The 22,209-nt window shown below is 36.3% G+C and overlaps 1 protein-coding gene across 1 annotated transcript in view; it reads right to left on the reverse strand.

The window, feature by feature from the left end:
* Positions 1-22,209, reverse strand: part of C9H9orf135 (chromosome 9 C9orf135 homolog) — an 82,128-nt gene that overhangs the window by 14,067 nt on the left and 45,852 nt on the right. Inside the window, exons 2-5 of the mRNA XM_036739214.1 lie at positions 20,685-20,796; positions 10,703-10,821; positions 9,411-9,479; positions 3,008-3,065 (exon numbers count right to left, since the gene is read on the reverse strand). Of these exons, the coding sequence (XP_036595109.1) occupies positions 3,008-3,065; positions 9,411-9,479; positions 10,703-10,821; positions 20,685-20,796 (358 nt within the window). The remainder of the gene's footprint in view (positions 1-3,007; positions 3,066-9,410; positions 9,480-10,702; positions 10,822-20,684; positions 20,797-22,209) is intronic.

Here is a 22,209-nt window from a genome sequence, read left to right on the forward strand (position 1 = left end):
AGAGAAGGGACATGGTCAGACCTATGTTCTTTAGGAATATCAATCTAGCAGCTACCTGGAAGAAGGGAAAGATGGAAGACAGGGATACCAATTGGAAGGCATTAGCCCAGACCAGAGGTGATGAGGGAGTGGGGTGAACTAGGACAGTTCAGAGATAGTTTAGTATCTGAAAAAGAATACTTTCTAAAATTTTCCAGAAAAAAAATAGCCACTCACTTGGCAGAGAAAACAGCTAAAGTAAGAGCTGAATAGTTCTGCCTCCTCTCCATCATCCATTATCATCACCACATCTACCTTAAGCTGCAGTCCCATTCTTTTTTATTCTAATTTTCCCCAATATTGCTTTGAAAACACCCATAAAAGGCTTTTGTGGTTATTTTCCTTAGCATTGCCCATTATCCTCAGCTCATTCTGAGCACTCCTGACATATTATTACATTATTATAGGCATTTATACATTCACACATTGTGAAAGGAGGAAAGAAAAAAAGAAAAAAAGTTACATGGTAAATTTATTATAGTCTTAAAAGGAATAGCAAGTTGCACATAATAGATTTGCAGTTTCATGTACAATCACCTTTTTTCTATTCTACTATGTTATGGAAATGCTAGTTTTATTTCTTAAATTCAGAATAAAATAAATATAATTTTTAAAACATGTTTTAAAAAAGTCATTAGGTTCCAAGACTGAATCCTGCATCTGATAATTACTGTATAACCCTGGGCAAGTAATTTAACCTTTATAAACCTCAGTGTCCTCATCTATAAGATGAGGATAATAATAGCAATGATTTCACAGGGTTGGTTCAGGTGGGGCTCAAAGGCATTAATATATATATATACATATATATATGTATATATATATATATATATATATATATATATATATACACTGTGCTTTGTAAAATTAAGTTCTCTCTCTGTCTCTGTCTCTCTCTCTCTGTCTCTCTTTCACTCCTCTCATAGTTCTGAAACCGAGTTGCCACTTTCCCTCATTTTCATCCCAGTATCCAGTTCGTCTTTGTTGGATCCCAAATCGCAATTCCTCTCTTTGCCTCCTCCACTTTCTGAAAGATGAAGTGACTGCTAAAATAGGCCACAAGCTGTGAACTAGTCCAACCATTCTGGAAAGTCATTTGGAACTATGCCCCCAAAACTCTCAAACTACCCATACTCTTTGACCCAAGAACTGCTCATAGGTTTATATGTGAACGAGATCCAAGAAAGAGAAAAGGACCCATTTGTGCGAAAATATTTATAACGGCTCTTTTTGTAGTGGCAAAGAAGTGGAAACTGATGGGATGCCCATCAATTTGAGGAGTGGCTGAACAAGTTATGGTATATGAATGTGATGGAATACTATTGTACTACAAGAAATTACGAAGGAGATGGTTTCAGAAAAGCCTAGGAAGACTTGTATCAACTGATGCAAAGTGAAGTGAGCAGAACCAGGAGAACAATTTATACAACAACAGCAATATTTTAAAGATAATGAACTTTGAAAGATGTAGTAATTCTGACCAACCACAATTCCAAAAGATTCATAGTGAAACATGCTATCCACCTCCAGAGAACTGATTAACTCAGTGCAGACAAAAGTATATTTTTTCTTTTTCTCTTCCTCTTTCTTGTTTTTTTTTTAATGTGGCTAATGCAGAAATTTGTTTTGCATAATGATACATATCTGTAGCGGGTTTTGTTTTTCTTGCTTTTTAATGAGTGGGAGAGTGGGAAGAGAAGGGAGAGAATTTGGAACTGGAAATAAAACTGAATTTAAAGAAAGAGACAGGTCACAAAATCATTAGCTGTTCCTTTTAGAAGACAGAACTCCAGCAGCTCATATTTCTATGTTTTTTTTACTGCTAAATAGAACTAGAGGAAACCACATAACCAACCACTGTAAATTTATATTATCTATCCTCAAGTAGGCCTCCACTTCAGTAACACAATTCTTTTATTCCTACTAAACTGATTCTCTATCTCACTACCCATAGAGATTCTTCCAAAGTTTCTCCATTCAAGCTTTTTATACCTCCTCCTCTGATTCAAGGAGCTAGACCTTAGAGACTCCCTAAGAACCTGATCCTTTCACAGACTATATGGTATAATTCCAGGGATAGGATCAGTTTCAAAAGAATGCCAGGGATGAAAAAGCAGCAGATGCCTTTATGCCCTGTTAGAGCAACAAACTCACTGGGAGCTCCCTCTGGTGCTGAAATCTCTGCACCATATCCCTGGCTGAAATCTCTCATCTGAGTGATGTCTTAATTTTTGCCCATCAGAACAAGTTCTGCCTGTGAACTGTCTAAATCCTGATCTGCCTAACCAAACCTTAAGCTACCAGCCTTGGACCTCCACACTCTTTGTGCGTTCTCCATTTACCAGCTGAGCTTGCTGTTACCCCAATCATTGCAACGTAGCTTATATGATTTAGGGAGATATGGTGCCTGGGGATAAGTTTAGTTTATAACAAAATAAACCTTACTTCATAGAGAAGTCAAATACCTTAAAGATCAGGAAAAAGAACAGCACCATTGCTCATATATATACATATATATATATATATATATACATATATATATATATATATTCAAAAATACGAAGTATATTCAAGTGTTAAGAAAGCCTTTAAAATCCACATCTTCCCAAACTACATATAGCAACTTTGTTTTTTATGTAGAATGGATGTATAGAAGCAAAGATGTTAAGAAAACAAAAAAAAATCTTATTTGCCATAAAATGTTAAGTTCTGAATGGCAGTAAAACCAGAAAGAAAGTGGCTGATACATTTAAGGCACTGACATCTTTTCTTCTTTGCAGTCTGTAAACTCCTCAAAATTATTAATAACTTCCACAGACATGTTGCTAACAACACTATGTAAATATAGCATTTCTAGCCTAGCAGTTTCTTACTTTCAATACTTGATTATTTAGTTTAGATAGGAATATGTGTTTTAAATACATGTATTAAAAACCCACTTAATAGAGCTCTTTTCTCTCATACTTACAACTTTTGTGTAATCATATGGAGGAACATATTCTTCACGATATGTCGTCATGTATTCCCTACAAAGGATAAACCAATATTCGTGAAAAGACAGAATACACAAAAATGGATTTTTTTCCTTTTTGTTTTAATGTCACTTTGTGATGGCTCCATTAAACTATGACTGCTCCAGCTCTCTCTAATATTGTTAAGTCAAAAAATGATTGTTGATCTGCATTGATTGGGAGAGTTTTCTCACTAAAAATTCCCTAAATCAATGAAACCATAGCAGCAGCAGCAGCAGCAGCATCACCGAAGGCTGCCATTGAACTAAACTGTGAAATAGGCAAAACTGATCTCCATTTCCATCTCCCCAATAATAACATCCCTCTATGGTACAGCATTTAACCTACCCCTATACTAAAGCCCTTATTATAATTCAATCAAACAGTAACTTACTAAGTACCCACTATATTCCTGACACCATGCTCATGCTATCCTTTGCTGCCCGAAAGGTTTAAACACCATCCATCCCAAGGTTTTGACACCTTTTTCCCCATTGAAACTTATCTATCCTGTATCCCACCCCTTCAGGATTCACTCTCTAACACCTGACAGTTAATTGGTTTAATAAATTATCTGTACTTATATGATATTTCAATACTTTTGGATAAAAGGAGTTGGTATCTGTACCTCAGTTTCTTTATATGTTAAAATGAGGAAAACAGTACCTGCTCGAGTTCTATTACACAATTGTGAAGATGAGAAAAGAATGCACATGAAGGAACTTTGAACGGTCTGAAGCGTTCTGCAAATGTAAACTCATACTGATATCTGTACCCAGCAGCTAACATCTATGGAACATATTCAGGTTTGCAAAGCACTTTCCATATATGATCTCATGTGATCCTTATGACAGCTTTGGGAGGTAGTTATTACAAATAGTATTACTAGCCTTTTAAAGACAAGGAAACTGAAGCTCAGGAAGGCTATGAATTGCCTATGTCCACATAGCTAATTACAGGTTGATTTGGGATTTAAACAGAGATTTCACCAAGTCCAATTCTAGCATTCTTTTCACTACCTTACTACTAAGCAGTCTCTGTGGTAGAGTAACAGGGGAAGAGATAACCAAAGTGTGGAGATCAAAAGAAACTTCATCATGGTTAATGATCTCTTCAAACTATTGGAAAGATTGATTGATGTGAGGCATAGGTGCTTTGGTGATATTTGAGCTATAAATGCCAACTAGATATACTGTGTGATATTAAAAAGGCAATGGCATAGAAATATGCAGTTCTGGAAAGTTCTTATCCTTACAAAAATAGTCTCCCCAATATCATAAGTATGTTCTGATGTGATTCATGACATAAAATACATGGGGCATTTCATCCCAAGAGAGATGGGAAGCTCTCAAGAAGGATGTTCTACTATTACAAACACCAATGATACCAATGAAGAAGAGAACAGGATGCTGCCTGAATAGACTAAGATGAATATATGAGGAATTCAATGACCAAGTTAAACTTTAATGACACGTAACAAATTCTTCATCAGATATTTACTATCTGTGTGACTATGGGCAGGTTCCCTAACCCCCAGAGCCTCAGTGTACTTGTCTATAATATGAAAATAATAAAACCTGCATTATTTATCTCCACAGAAATGTGAGGAATGCCATTAGAAAACCTTAAAGTGTTCTGTGTGCCATTTTTTCCATCATCATCATCACTGAAGATGGAAGAAAGGATAAGTAATTGCAGATATGTGAAATAAAGCTCAGAATCCACTTAAGCTGGTGATAAATGGACACCAAAAGGGGATTTTTGGAGAGGAAGGGCTATGTTGCAGAAAAGAAAGCTTAAAAGAAAGGTAATAGGACTGATGTCTTTGAGGTTCTTTCCAGCTCTTAGATTCTATGATTCCCCTGATCTGGATAGAGAGATGATGATAACAGATTACGGTGAGAAGGCAGAACTACTCAACTTTTATTTTTGGTTTTTTTTGTGATTTCCTAAAGAAAATTATCTTTAGACCAGAAAAGATAGAATAAAAATGACTATCAGGGAGCTGTAAAAAAGTAAGTGAAGAAGTGACAAGAGAGCATCTATCTGCCCAAGACAAACTCAAGGTACCAGTCCAGGAGGCATTACATCCCAGGCTACTAAAGTAATTAATTGATGGATATGATTATTGAGCCACTTTCAGTGATCCTTGAAAAATCATGGCAAATAGTAGAGGTTCCAGAAAGTTAGAAATGGGAAAACATCTCAGTTTTTAAGAAAGGAAAGGGGTAGAATATTCAGAGCTCTAAGCCACTGAGCTTGACTTCAAATCCTGGTAAAGTTCTAGAATATATTCTTAGAGAGAAGGTATACAAGCTTTTAGAGAGCAAAGCAAAGGGTCACTGGGTGTCGGCATGGTTTCTTTCAAATTAAACTAGTTTCTTTTGTGAACAGAACAACTAGACTTACAGACAGGGGAAATGCAAACATGTAAGCTATGATTTTAGCATTTATCAGTGTTTCATGTTATCTTTATGGAGATGGCAAGATGCAGGCAGGATAATATTACAGTTAGCACTATTCAGAACCAGTTGAATGAACAAACCTAAAGAGTAAATCATGTCACTCTTAGTTATAGCTACATATTAAACTTAGAGGTGGAGCACCTGAAGTTTTCAACTAAGTGATGAATTTCTTTCTCTCCTGATTTTAATGTTGAGGTTCAACCCTAGGCTAGGAACTCAGTGCATAGCTACACTCAAGCTAATATTTCTGATTGTTAAGGAGGAAGAAATAATAATAGCATTTTTTTATTTCTTGGCATTCGTTTCTTTGAAGTGGAAAGGATGGCATTGTTTACAAAACATTTCTGGAACTAGTTCAGTATTTTTTTCATGGCCTGGCAAAGGTATTGTAGATGCATATTTGAATGAAGGCACAGATGATATAAGTTGCAGATATGCAAACGACCCAAAGCAAGAATGCTGGATGAGAAGGCAGTGTTCAAAAAGGTCTTAACAGACTAGAATAATGGGCCAAATCTAATAGAACGAAATTTAATGTAAAGTCCTATTCTTGGGTTCAAAATATTTCCCGTACAAGTACAGCGTGGGATAGACATACCTGGATTAGGGTTATTTGAAAAAGATCTAGACTGTTGGCTCAATGAGTCAACAGCATAACAGAGTATAGAAGGATCGATATGATCATACGCTGTATAGTGTCTGGGCTAGTAACTGTCTGTATGCCGTCCTCGTTGGATCACATTTGAAATAGTGTTCAGTCGCCATTTTGGGAAGAACATTACCAAACTGGACTGTGTCCAGAAGTAAGCGAGTAGGAAAGGGAGCATATCATATAAGGATTGGCACTAAATAAGGTCATTTACCATAACAATCCAGGTGAATTCAATCAACTATAGAATGGACTAAAGGCATCTGTGAAAGCCCTCCATAAAAATGTAAAGCACTAGGTATTCCAACTCTTTCTCTATTAGGTAAGTGACAAGAATTTCCACTTAAAGGTGAATCATGAATGCTTGGCTCAAACAGAGCCAACAAACCCAGGTCTCTGATTACAAAATTTTTCATTAAGCCTTTTTTTCCTCTATGAATTTTTGAAGCCTATTTATAAGGAAAAGAAGCATTTTCTTCATAGAAATAGTCCAAAATTGTGTAGGTCCAAGGTTGTAGTATAGAGAAAAAAAAACAAGTTACCAAATGTAATTATAATTAATTTGATGGGTCCTAAAATTTAAGTTAAATATCTTCAGATAAAAGTCTCCATTATGACCAAGTTATACATTTATACTATTGCACCAAAAGAGTTAACGTGAGGATTGTGGTCATATTATAATTACAGTTTTCCAGCATAACTGGAAACACATCATTCTGGTCCATTGAACAAACTCATTTTTATTCATTGCCTTTTGCCTGTTGACATTTAGTTTTAACTGCTGTACGGTTGGCAAGAAGCAAAAGAATAGTTGATATTCAAGAGAGAATATTCTAAAATAGTATATTTCAGTTAATTTTCCAAAATGGCATGCTATATGTATTCTGACTAAAACAGAGTATTTATGTCTTTAATACCTTGTTTATATTCACTAATTAAATTAAAGTAATAAATGGTTTTAACCCACCATTTAAATTATTAAAGCCTTATTTCCTAATGGACCATATATTCCCTACATTCATCCAACAAGATGGAATCAGGAAGGATTTTTATAACTATGTGCTTTCAATTGTTATGTTAAATATAAAAATTAACCCCACCACTTACACCTTATCTCTGAAGTATTATTACACTAGAGTCACAGCCAGAATCATAGAATTTAGAGGATAAAAGACTTCGCAGATCATCTAGTTCAATCCATCCTCACTGTAACATCCCTAAGAAGTCATCTTGATTCTTCTTTAAAGCCTCTATTTTTGGGGGCAGCTAGGTGGCACAGTGAATAGAGCACTGGCCCTGGAGTCAGGAGGACCTGAGTTCAAATCCAGCCTCAGACACTTGACACATACTAGCTGTGTGACCTTGGGCAAGTCACTTAACCCCAACTGCCCTGCCTCCCCCACTCCAAAAAAAAGCCTCTAGTTTGGAGGACCTAAAGAAATAGCCCATTCTACCTTTAAGGACTTCCAACGTTTAGGAAGTTATTTTCCCCCTGGACATGAAACACCAATTTGCCATCTGACAATGTCTACTCATTTCTCCTAGTCCTCCCCTCTGGGACCAAACAGAACAAAGTTAGTCCTAAATCATAAGCCTTCAGATATTTGAAGACAGATAAACTGTCTCTAGCGAGATTCTTATTCTCCTTGACAAACACCCCAAATTCATTCAACTAATCCTCATCAGCCTATAGGGCATCCAAGGAAGGAATAAAATTATATTAGAGCATCTGTGGTCTACAGAATATAGAGATATGGAGATAAAAATCTGGTATGGTTTTGGCTCATATTTGGGAGCATCAATTGTCTCTTGGTGATTTATTTGGGCTCTGAATGCCATGATCAAAACTGTACCTGAAAAATATATTAATTTAGTCAATGTATTGTTATGTAATATTAACTACATTAAGATAGGTATCATAATTATGGAAACGCAGCTAGGTGGTATGATGGATAGAGCACTGGGCTTGGAATCAGGGAGACTCATCCTCATGAGTTCAAATCCTGCCTCAGACACATACTAGCTCTGTGACCCTGGGCAAGCCACTTAACCCTATCTGCCTCAGTTTCCTCATCTGTAACATGAGCTAGAGCAGGAAATGGCAAACCACTCCAGTATCTTTGCCAAGAAAACCCCAAATGGGGTCACGAAGAGTCGGACACAACTAAAACGACTCAACAACAATGACGACATACTTATGGAGACATCCCAGGGCCTCAGCAGACCTAATAGGGGCTACAATCCCTAGAATCCACATCCCTAGCATTGGATTGTAATTTATCTAACAAGGGTAGGGAACTTGTGGCCTTGAGGCCACATGTGGCCTTCTAGGTCCTTGGGTGTGGCCTTTTGGCTGAGTCCAAGTTTTACAGAACAAATCCTTTTATTAAGGGGATTTCTTCTGTGAAGTTTGGATTCAGTCAAAGGGCTGCACTTGAGGTCCTAGAGGGCCACATGTGGCCTCGAGGCTGCAGGCTCCCCACCCTTGGAGCACTACGGTTAGAGGAATGGGAATGGGACATTATTTTGCCCCTTTTCCCAAGTAAGCTTACTCCTTAATAATTCACATTTATATAGTACTTAAAAATGTTTTACTCACAGCAGCCCCGTGAGGTAGATAGCACAGGTACTACTATCTTCCTTGTACAGATATAGAAACTAAGGTGAGATTAAATGACTGATCTCTTAGCAAGTATTATTAGATAAAGCCTCAATCAGATCAAATCTATATTAATGTGCAGTTAGCAGATCCCTACTGCCCTTGAAGTAGAAACTTTAGCTAATAATGTATGTTTATGATGTTCCCTGATGATGCACAGGTTGCTCTGGGTGCCTTAGCTTTCGATAGCTTTCATTTTCTTCTACGTCACTGATATCATTGTGGATTTTTTTTAAACTTCATTTGGGACCACATCACTAAATTATATTACCTCAAGATACCTTTAGTCACCAAAGGTACCTTATTTTCACAATTTTTTCCTTTAAAAATGGGAAAACGCATATTAATTTAGTCAATGTATTATTATATAATTGTCATGTAATATTAGCTATATTAAAATAGGTATCATACTTACTAAAGGGCAAAATAACATTGTATTAAAGAATGTAACTGACAGATATAACAAACGGTACTTGAGAATTTTTTTTCATTCTTTGACCCATTGTACTTATTTCAGGAAATCAAATTTCCCTGACTCATTATGTGATATTTGCTATCATTGGTAGCATTTTTAGTAAATTACTAACATTTTACGGTGATCTGGTGGGTGTCGAGAAAAGAGAGCTCCAAAACCTCTTCTGGGCAATCCAGTGTCCCTGAAAACAAGAGGACAATTTCCAGAAAACAAGTCACAGTGCCACTTTTAAAATGTCAAAACACAAAAAACTCATTTGAAGGAGAATTTAATAACTATTTTAAAATTACTAGATTGAAGAAAATGATAGAAAATTTTATACTTTCCTAGAGAGGAAAATTGGGCAGCTACGGGGCACAGTGAATACAGAACAGGGCATGGAGTCAGGACAACCTCAAATCTGGCCTCAGACACTTAACTGTGTGACCCTGGGCTAGTCACGTAAGCCCATTTGCCTCAGTTCCTTTTCTGTATAATGAGCTGAAGAGGAAATGGCAAACCACGCCAGTGTCTTTGCCAAGAAAACCCTAAATGGGGTCACAAAGAGTCAGACGTGACTGAAATGACCGAACAACAACAGAGAAGAAAATATTTTCATACCCCAAAAATTTGCTAAGTTCTATTGATTCTGTCTACATAGTACTTCACATATCCATCCCCTCCTCTCTAATATGCTTGCCATATGTTATTGTGTATTATAATTGTGTGCTGTGTCTCCCTAGCAAACTATGAAGTCTAAGAAGGAGAAATCCTCATCTTATCTAAATACATTTTCCCTCTACAAACACATAATGCTCTGTACTCAATAGACACTCAATATATGCTTGCTGTTTTTGTTGTTATTAAAATATCATACAAATCATACTATGATATTTACTTTATGTGGCATGAACATAACTCACATATTTTTTCTGTATTTCCTTTTCATCACCACTCAAAAATACTCTTCTGATGTTTCACTATGGTTTGGAGATAACTCCAAGGTCTTGAAAATCATGCCAACAGGGCAGGCATCAAGGAATAAAGATTACAGGCTGGTTATGAATTGCATACCTGTTGTCCAAGGACTTACCAGTCAAGTTAAATTTACGAAGATTCATCACCAGGTTGAAATAAGGGTGAGTAGTTGTCCAATCACAGCAAGTCTCAGGGGATATGATTTAGAGGATTATGTTCATTCTCTATTTTATATTACTATTTAAGGCCTACCAGAAGCAACTCCATGAAACTATAAATTGCTGATCCTTATCTGTGGAGGAATTTTCACACAGGAAGTTCCTTACGCTACTGAAAACACGGATGTGTACAAAAGAGAAAGACTGACCACAAGTTTACTGACCCCTTGAACAAGTCCTACTTCTAGGGTTCATGCTCTATACAAATAAATATAAATATTAAGAATACCGTTCAATAATTCCAGAATCAAATGTGTCATTATTCAGCAGGGGTAAACTACTTCTTTCCACAAAGTCTTTGTTTACATAAAATTGCTCCATCTGTTCATGTGCTTCTGATTTCCAAGGCTGGAAAAATAGGAGTTTAGCATAAGAAAAATAAATGACCTAGCAAAAAGGTCAGTAAACGTTTCTATTAAAGTATACACTACACTGATTTCTTTAAAACAGTTAGCAAATATCCTCTGATAACTCCCAAAATTACTTAATTTAGATCCAATGTGTGGCTGAAAAAAGAGAAAACCAAATTTATTTTTAATAACAATGGAAAATTTTTTAATAACAATGAAAAACAATCATTTCTTTTGCCTGTTTTGTTTCTTTTTTTCTTTTCTCAAGGGGAAAGTACATTCCATTCATTCATTTTTATTACATTTCTCTATGAAATAGCAATGTTGAAGTAGATGACCTTTAGAACTCAATATTAGCCTCATAAGAGATCCTAGAAGACCATGATCTTGAGGTGTACATGCGTGTGATGGAGAACCCTGCCCCTCCACCTCCAGGGGCAAATCACCTCTCCAAATCTAAGAACAAGACAGAGTCCAAGACCAGCGAATCAACACCTGTATGCCCAGTGTTGTCAATGTTTCTGCTAAAAATGGAAAGTATCCATTTATTGAATTGCTTGGAGCCCCTAACCATTGGGGAAGGTGGAGGTGGCTTCACAGTAGAATTACAAAAGCCTCCCATTTACTCAAGACCAGGCAAGCATTTAGGTCCTACTGCCCTAGGGATTCTCTTGGATTCTGTCCTTGGTTCTGAAACACCATTCTCTTATATCCCAGTTCTTTCTATTCACTTCTAGAGACTGGAACCATAAGATTCCTTTGAGCTTTGGCTCCCTTAGGTCTGAGGCTTCAGGCTTTCTGATCTTTCCTCTCAGCCTCTTATCTGGTCACTTTTATCTCTAGTTGCCCAGACACTGACTATCTGCATCGTTATCCTAGTATTAGGGATATGGTATTGGGCTTTTCATTGTATTCTCAAATAGGAAAAGAAAACACCCTCTTGAAAAAATTTACCAGCTGGCATTTTAAGATGGCAGACTGCCCCACAAATTAAAGTCAAGTGTGTGTTGATACCCATCATTAACAAACAATTTGGTCAAGTTATGTTGAAAAGGAAGAAATAAACATATACAAAATACAGAGAAGTCAAGATGAAATAGATTTCATTTTGGTCAATCACAGCCAATTAAATGGCAGCATTTTCTTCCGATGAAAACACAATATCTAAAAGTATTTATGATCTGTCATAGGAATCATACTTCAGAAAATTACCATTCCTATCTTGAAAAGTCCTCTTCAGTGAGGAGGAACCAGATGCCCCCAAACAAAATAAGAGGACAGCCATATTTTATTTTTTAAAAATGCTCACAAGGAAAGTTATCTCAGAGAAAATAAGTCAACTTGAGGAAATAGATAAGCCCTTCCCCAAAATTCTAACATGATGAATAAACATTATGTGTAAGAAAAACTGAAGTGTGGTCATCAGAAAGCATAAAAACCCCAAATTTGAAAATAGATCTATTTCAAGACTCTTCAGAGTGATTTGATAAGATAAAATAGAGGATATATGACATCTCTAGAGATGGAATTGAAAATCAATAAAAGAAGAAGAAAGATAGGTAAATAAGAGACAAGACACAAAAGAAAATTCAGAAGAGATAAGAGGTGTTCCACAGTCCAGGAGAAAAGAGGTGCTAAGGATTAAGACCTAACCTATGACCCAAATCTGCATTCCATGGTTATGAAGAGGCTCAGGCCATCCTTGATTTGGTTCCATTCCAGTCCATTCTCCACAAACTCAAAAAAAACCCACCTCCCTAGTATTGTCTAGAGACATCTAGGTGGAGCAGTAGATATAAGGTTGGATCTAAAATTAGGCAGACCTGAGTTCAAATACAACTTCAGACACTTACTAGTTATATTGCCCTGGACAAACCATATAACCTCTGTCATCTTCAGGTATAAAATGAAGCTAGTAGTAGCACCTACTTCCCAGGGTTGTTGTGAGGATCAAATGAGAATTAACATTTGTAAAGTGCTTTGCAAATCTCAAAGTGATATAAAATGCTAACTATTAGCTGTTATTATTTTTATTCACCCCCAAAGCTGAGAAGAAATAATCGAAACATTGACAAAAATGTATTGCCAAAAGCTATATTCCAATTAGATAAACAGTCCAAGTTCTCAAAAGAATTGCAAACTATAAATGACCACATGAAAACATACTCAAATTATTGACTGTAAGAGAAATAGAAATTAAAACATATTTGAGGTTTCATCTCACATCATACCAATTGACAGAGATAACAGAAGATGAGAACAACCAATGTTGGAGCCACTGTAGTTAAGACAGCCACAGTGATATACTGCTGAAAGAGCTGCGAAATGGCCCAGAATTTCTGGATTTTCAGTTTTGAATTATGTGACAAAAGTGATTGAATCAATCATGTCCTTTGATTCAGAAATCCTACTATGAATATTCTCCACGGAAATAAAAGACAGAAACAAAGACTGAAGCAGCGCTTTGTGGTAGCAAAGAACTGGAGACAAAGTGGGGGCCCATGGATTGAGGAATAGTCTTTAAATGCTATTATACATCCAGAGGCCAACAGGATCATAGATCTGGAGCTGCAAGGGATCCCAGAGGCCAACTAGTTCAAAATATTCAATTTACAGATGAGGAAACTGAGGCCAAAGATGGTTAAGTGTCCCATCCAAGAAGTATCAGAGCCAGGTTCCTTGACTCCCTAAAGCCAACGATCTTTCTACTGTACTATGAATGTAATGAAATAGTATTGTGCAATAAGCAATCGCAAATATGAAAAACTCATAAAAACATGGGGAGATTTATGTGAACTGATTGTAAAACAAAATAAGTAGAGCCAAGAAGACAATATATGCAATGCAACACAGTAAATGAAAAAGTCACAAAGAGGAATCGAAACTCTAAGTAATGGTAAAATCAATAAAGGCCCAAGAGAACAAAAATGAAATATACCTCTCCTCTCTCATGACGGAAAATTGGGAGGTTACTATGGCAAAATAGTGCCTATCTTATCAAATACAGAAAATCTCTTGGATATCTTTGCTTAGATGTTTTTCTTTGTCATGGGGAGGGTTCAATTTACAGGTAAATTGATTTGAAATGACTGTTTAAAAAACAAAAAAGCATTGACAAATTTTTTCCAAAAAAATCTGAGACCCCCCCATTCTCCCTCCTCTCCTTACTAACCAGACCATAGGGAGAGTACAACCTATTCCCCACCCCTAAATCAGGCAAAAGATTCCCTCCTGGCAGAGCATCTTCAGCTCACACTAAGGCAATTTTCATTGCTTCTATCCTAGAACAGAAAAAATAAGGAGTAAATAAAAGAAAATCTACAACTCGGTAAAGAACTTCTGCAGTAAAACCCAAACTGAACAATTAAAGGTCAGGCTGGAAGAAGTTCCCATGGAGAAATCAAAGCATAAATAAGCATATTAAATCAATTAAAGCAGGATTTGAAAGGAGCTTTTTTAAAAAAGAGCAAGCAAAAACTAGAAGAGTGCAAAACACCCTTGCCAGTCTAAAAACATATATGAAAGTGGCAAATAATAAAATCAAGGAAACTGGTGAAAGGTCAACAGAAAATATTAGTCAAATTGAAGAACAAGCCAAGCAGTATACTTGAAAAAAAAAACAACTAAGAGATAGGCAGTGAAAAAGGACAGATTTAGAAGACATAGTAAAAAGTATAAACATGGGATAAGGTGGAACTTCAGAAAGTACTAAAAAGACAAAAATTAGATATTATATTTGAAGACTTGATAGGAGAAAATTTTCCACAGACCACAGAAGCCTCTACAAGTAGAGAAAATACATAGGACACCAGTAAGGAGAAATATGAACTTGATTCACTAAGCCACATAAATGTAAACTGGCATAAAGCATCTTTTCAACAAGGTGACGCATCTTTAAAGTAATGAATAAATGAGGAAACTTAAGAATTTGCATTCTATATGGAATAAAAAAAGTCTTTTCTCCTAAGTTGTAAAGAAAAACAATGATTAGGAGTTTTTGCGCAAAACTCAAAAATAACTTTGAGGGGGGGAATGGGTTGGGGAGGGTGAATAAGAAAGGAAAGGGAAAGATTACTGCATAGGCATTGACAAAGACTACCTGAGAAGGATGGGACACTCCTTCAACAAATCACTTCTCTGAGATAAGGATGGGGCAGAAAGGCTCTGAAAAGTTTAACTCAATAAAACTAAGTGGAGAGATCTTCCATAGAGGGAAAAGGGAAGAGACATAGTTTTAGACTTTGATTATATCCTCCTAAACCGCTAGGTGGCACAGTGGATAGAGGGCCAGGCCTGGACTCAGGAGAGCTAATCTTCCTGAGTTCAAATGTGGCCTCAGACACTTGCTAGCTGTGTGATCCTGGGCAAGTCACTTAACCCTGTTTGTCTCAGTTTCCTCATCTGTAAAATGAGCTGGAGAAAGAAATGGAAAACCACTCCAGCGTCTTTGCCAAGAAAGCTCCAAATGGGTTCGACACAACTGAAATGACTCAACAACAAAAATATCTTCCTACGGAGTATGAACAAGCCCATTGGCACCTTGATGAGAAGATTAAAAGATATTTCCTGAGTCTAGAAGATTTGTCAAGCCAGTCAAGTCAAAAGAAATATATGTGCGAGAACACTGAACCTGTCCCATGTAAACTCAGTCCTTGGAGTCATGGGTAGTTGTATTTAAGAGGGGAAATTTGTGTGTGTGTGTGTGTTTGTGTGTGTGTGTGTGGAAGTTTCCATGCTGGGAGTTCCCAACATCAGTGAAATCACAAGTACAGATTAAAAAACAAATCTTTCAAAAAACAAAATTTGAATTAAATTGCTTTTTAAATTCACAAGGCCACTGATTCTTTTTCTTGTATATCACTTCTGCTTTAAATAACAAATTTCTATAATGCCTTTAAGATAATCTTATAATGGAAGATCTACAGGTTTGGGATTACAGTGGCCAAACTGATATTTTGCAATTACAGAAAACTATACCGATTAAATAAATATTTACTCATTGCAGATTATAGTGATGGAAGGGACCTTAGATGCCATCAAGGTAATTTTACAGACAAGGAAACAGGCATATGAAAGCTAGCTAACTTGTTTTGCTAGTATATGTCTGAGGTAGGATTTGAACTCGTGTTCCTGACTCCAAACTCATCTCTCTATCCGCTACTTCATGCTACATCTTCAAGTCTAAATTATATCTCATTTGGAATCATGAACCTTAAACGTTATTACATCATTTCACTTATTGATTAGTTGAAATTACCTGATGTTTATTACCTGACGTTGAAGAGGATGATCAAGACCTGATCTTAATTCAGTTATATGATCAGGAAGTGTTCCACAAATCAAGTGCTCTGCTCCCCCTGCCATGGACACTATCCAAAACCAAACAACACTCAGGGGCTCCCATTACCTCTGTGAGGCCCTCAGAATTGGCTGTCGCTCACCCATTGGTTCTACTCCTTGGAGAGCAGTGTCATTTTTCTCATTAGTCTAGGGGGTTGTCATAGATTATTCAACCAAAGCACAGATTGAGCTCTATCCTACTTTAAGATATACTATTCCCCTTTGTTCCTTACCCCACTGCTCTTTCCTTAAAGCTCTTTCAAATGAATTCTATTATAGCTATTAATCTTAATTGATTAATATAGCTATTAATCATAAATTAATAAATGCAAATAACATCAACATAGTCATCAGATACATTCCATAGCCCATGCACTCATCCTTAGTGCCTGTATCATACCCCACCCACACCTCTAAGAGTGTGGCAAGGAGCCAAATCAAGAAGTTTGGTCCTCTCCTCTCCCCCTCATCTCAAGCTCTCCATAAGGAGTCAGTAAGGTTTCTGCTAAAAAAAATTAAGGTTTTCTCCCCCATTCATAGCAAAACCTCCATATGAGATCAGCATCCAACGTACTATAACTAAGAAAATCAGAGCTCGCTGCTGAAATCTTCTGAAAGTAGCACAAGTAACTCCTCAAGCAGGTGGAGTTGGTCATCAGCCCCATTCCAAATAACTGTGGCTCTGTACCCAGTCTCCAACTCTCCCAGATGCGAGAGCATTAACTTATACGCAAAGTTAAGTGAGCAGAACCAGGAAAAATTGTTCATAATAGCAGCAATATTGTAATGGTGATCTACTGGGAAAAGAACTCTTATCAATAAAATGATTCAAGACATTCCAAAGGACTCATAATGAAAAATGCTATTTACCTCCAGAGAGAGAACTGGGAAATTCTGAGTTCAGATTAAAGCATATTTTCCCACTTTATTTTTCTTGTTTTTTTTTTAATATGTGCAACATGACCAATATGGAAATATGTTTTACATGACTTCACATATATAATGGATATCACATTGCTAGCTTTCTCAAAGGGTGGGGTAGAGAATTTGGAACTCTAAATAAATAAATAAATGAACAAATAAAAAAATAGTAAATGAATTAATAAATAAGTAAACCAAACAGTATCAAGGTGTGGCACAATGAAAGGTCACAGGATCTGTATCTGAAACCCAGATAGGCTACCCCAGCAGTGTGACCTTAGCCAAGTCACGTAATGTCGCAAGACTTCAGTTTCCTCCATCAGATTAAATCAGATCCAATAAAAGCATTAGACTAGATGATCTCTAAGGTCTCTTCCAACACAAACACTCTTTGATTCTGTGATTTTAAACTCTACTTACATAGTTGGCTTGAGAGCTTATCAGTATTAGCTCTCTGTTCACTAGCATGGATAGCTACCCCTCTATACCTTATGTGTGATTCTTAGACTTTTCTTTGCATGAAGCCTCCACTGAGGAGCCACCCAATATACTGAGGCCTTCCTCTGTTTTTTATAACCATCTCAAGTGCATCCATTCATCTAATGTCTCTCAATCCCATCTCATGTTCTTGACACACATACATGTTCTTGACAATGTATGTATTTTATCCCCACTTCTCTGATACTGATCATCGTTGGTAATATGCTGCCACCTGTTTACACACAAAATGCATCTATTCATCTTTCCTACAACACCTTCTTGACAAACATTATTTCATTTGATTCTTACAACAACCCTGGGAGACAGCAGCTATAATTATCTCCTTTTTACAAATGAGGAAACTGAAGATGAGAGAGGTTAAATGGCTTGCCCAGGGTCATAAGCTAGTGTCTGAGACAAGATTCAAACTCAGGTCTTCCTAACTCTGTGCCCAGCACTCTAGCTATGGGATTTCTTTTTCCAGAGTGATCAAGGACGTGTCAGAGGTTATCCATCTAATTCCCACTGGCTGGAGATTAGACAGGAGATCCTATTAAATGGAAGAACAGAGAGTAGAGGAGGGAAAAACTCCAAAGGCATGGAAAAAATCTTGGACCTTGTTAATAATTTTTCAAAAGTAACTAGGAGAATATCATCAGCTATTGACCTATATGCCTACTCTCTTATCTGCACAAAATTTTCATGAGACTCATCTATAACCACATTAAGAGTAGCCTTGATAAGGGCATTAGCAAAGAATAAGATGAATATCACAAGTGATATTCTATCGTGGACCACTACATCTTTACCATCTTTCAACTGACTGAAAGATGCCGAAGGTGCCATGGTGCTTATTCTTTGTTGATTATGAAAAAAGTATTTGATTCAGTAGAGCAAAATGCTGCAATGAAGTGCTTGCCATCCACACCTCAAACTAATTCAAGATTTCTTGAAAGATTTAATAATGAAAGATAACCTTTTGCAATCATTGGATCATAAGCATCAAGCAAGGCATAGGGTATATAGACATGCTAGACAAAAATGGAAGAGACCCAGTACAAAGTTCAAGGTGAAGAGGGTGTAAAGGGTGAGAGCCTCCAGAGGCACTTGTTTGGAGATTACCTTATATGGATTACATCAAGTACCAAAATACTACAGAGCCTCCTAGAAGAAATCTAGGAAGAGAAGATGAGCTGGTCACATGGAAAAGGTGAGAGATGACAAATGGACAAACAGCCTGACTCCTCCACTGGTATCCTGATGATGTCAGGAGAAAATGAGGAAAGCTGCTAGCACTTTGAGTGGAACCTCCAGGGGGAACTTAAAGACAAGAGGCACACAGGATAGGCAGGCATAGCTGGATGGCAAACTACATCACTGGAGGGAACATCCAAAATGATATGATCCCACATCTCTTTCTGAGCATTTGGATAAGATTCTGTTGTTTCCCTCTATAACAAAAGGCAAATCCTAAGAAATAAACTAATATCAAGGATGTATCTCACATAACCTCTTACTCAAAAATATTTAACTGCCCTCCACTGCCTATAGAATAAAGTCACAGAATCATAGAGTGTCAGAGCTGGAAGAGAACTAAAGGTCCATCTCATTCAACTCAAAGAAAAATCACCTCTTCTATGGCATGATCTACAGGTTCCTCACCATCCTGGTTGCCCAGTTCAGGAACTCTCCAGCTTATCAATGTCCTTCCTAAAACGTGGCGCCCAGATATGGTCTGACCAGGGCAGAATACAGAAGAGCCATAATTTCCCTAATCTTCATCATTATTACTATGGTAATGCAGCCAAAGACTGCATTAATAATGGGTTGTTGTGAATTGTAGCCATTCTTGTATTTGTCCTAGAAATATGAGATATTACTACTGTTGGTACTGTTGTTATTGTTATTACTAGATTGGATCCATTTTGAAGACAGGAACTGTATCTTATTCACCTTTAAATTCTCCTAGTCCCTAGAACAATGTACAGAGTAGATACTCAAAAAATACTTGTCAAATGAATGAATGGAAATTAAACAAGCAAATGAATAAGTGAAGTACAAGCTTCCAAATATGTTTTAGCAGAATTATGCATCCTCCTCTAGCTCCTATATTTCTTTTTTTATTAATTCATTTCTTTTTAGTTTTCAACACTCACTTCCATAAGAATTTGAGGTTTAAATTTTCTCCCCCTCCCTCTCAACCCCCCTGCCCAAAACAGCCTTCAATCTAGGCTCTACATATACATTCACATTAAACATATTTTTTTTATTAATTAATTTATTTATTTTCAGTTTTCAACATCTAGCTCCTATAGTTCCACACTAATTCTGCATTTCTTTACTCTTGCACCATGAAATTTATTCACCTAAGAAACATTAAATTATATTCTGTATACTCTTACTAATAGGGGAATGTCATCTCTTCATTTTTATCAGAATTCTCAACCACAACATCAAAATCAAAACAAAATTTTCTCATGAACTAGGTACTACAGCTTAAGATATTCTAAGATACATGTGAGGTTCCAGATTTCTTGTGGGGTTCTTGGATCACAAGGTTTCTTCGTCCCTAACAGGTTCTGAGTTCATGAGAGAATTAAATTAACTAGAATATTCAAGTTCTCTAGCATTCCAGTTAATGAATTTACTCCATAAGACATCTCCTTTATATGGTAATTATGCTTGAGGATACCATTATTTGATCCACAATGTGTACAAATCCATGAATAATAAATTATGATATAGTAAGGTTCTTACTTTTTATTCCCATGCTGAAGATTCTTAAATCAAATTTTTAAAAATGACTTCTTTGCCTATGCCTATTCCTTCAATTTTTTCTTGCCTTATTGCTTTAGCTAGCATTTCTAGGACTATGTTAAATAGTGGTAATGACAATGAATAATATTGCTCGCCTCATGATAGAGAAGTAATGAATTAACATGCAAAATGAGACACGGTTTTTGGACATTTGTTTTGTTTAACAATGCTTATTTGTTATGAGGATTTTATATTTCTTCTGTTGTTGTTTTCAGTAGGGAAGGGAAATAGAAGGGATAAAAAATAAATGCTTCATAATTAAATATTTACATAAAACTTTTTTTAAAAGTACAAATTACTTACCATAGCATCTTCTGTTCCAAACCTCAAATAACTTGAAATACACAGATTTTTTGAGCCAAAGGGAAGTTCATCTATATCATAATCTTTGGGATATCCTTCTCTGTCTACATGCCTTTAGAAAAGAGGATGAGTATGTTAAGAGACAAATCCTGTTTATCACTCTCCCTTCTGAAGTGTCTTAAAATTACTCAAAATATTGAACATTTTACCTGTATTATTTTAATTCTAAGAAATACTTTGTTTCTTTTTTCATTAAAGAAGAACTTAATAATGTTTCAAAGATCAATGGAAGGTACTTCTGCCATCAATGTATATCATAATCCTTCTATGGTTTAATAGATGTCATTGGTGATTTTCTATGGCCCAGAAAAAAATTAATTGCTTCATTCCAACCTGGTGACGAGCTTCTACAAAGTTACTTAGATTGATCCTTAGATGAAAGTCACATAGCTCATCCCCATATTTAGACTTCTCACTATAGAGGAACTGCCAGCATTTTATGTTCTTCTAGCATAGCCTACAAGAACCCAAGACCAGAGTAGCATGATGAGGTGGAGGGGTAAGACTCTGATAAAGGAAGAAGAATAAAATATACTTCACATTTATATAATGCTGTAATGTTTACAAGGTACCTTCCTCACAATAGCTCTATGAGGTAGGTAGTATAAGTCGTAATCTCATTTTATAGATTTTGCAGATGAGGAAACTGAGGCTAAGAAGTTCAATGACTTATCCTAGGCCACACAACTAGCAGTACTGGAACATTTAAACTCTTTTCTCCCAACTCCAAATCCAGTGTCCTTTCCACACCATGCTACTGCAGTACGACAATAGGGTCATTATTATTATATTTCTGGAATGAAATTTTAATTACTTAGTATTATAGATTGGACCCTGGAACTAAATTCTGAAAGCAGTAAAATGATGAAGTGAGATTGGCAATTTAAACAATAAAGAGCTTTCCTCAATAAAGTTCAATTATAAAAATAAATTCCAAGAGGTAGAACTACATCAAAGCTCTCTCTCTCTCTCTCTATCTCTCTCTCTCTTTGCCTTTCCCCTGTCTACATATGTATGTATGTATATATTTATATGTATATACATACATATATATGAGTGTGTAATCCTTAAAAGCAAGAAGATGAATCCATCAGAATAATAGATTGTCCTAAAAATTCCCACAAAGCTTTCCCCAACCATTATATCCCAGTCTCAACAATAACAAGAAATAATATACCAAAAAGAAATCAGATTTGTTTTTTGCTGTTGTTGCTGTTTTCCCAGTAAGGGAAAATCAGTGTAATAAGTCAGGCTACCTCAACTATATAAAAAATCACCAAAAGTCCATCCCAGAGTTCTAAAGATACCATTCAGAATCTGGTTAAGCACACAGGGACCCATATCATCAGAAATTAAGACAGCAACATCTGTATGAAGTGATTAAGAAACTAAGAGTTATAAAGCCGTGAACTTCACAAAATACTTGAGATTTCTAAGTCATATCCACCGTTAAGCAACCAACACT

This window comes from Trichosurus vulpecula, chromosome 9 (genome assembly GCF_011100635.1).
Source record: "Trichosurus vulpecula isolate mTriVul1 chromosome 9, mTriVul1.pri, whole genome shotgun sequence".
In the NCBI taxonomy this organism is placed as follows: Eukaryota; Metazoa; Chordata; class Mammalia; order Diprotodontia; family Phalangeridae; genus Trichosurus; species Trichosurus vulpecula.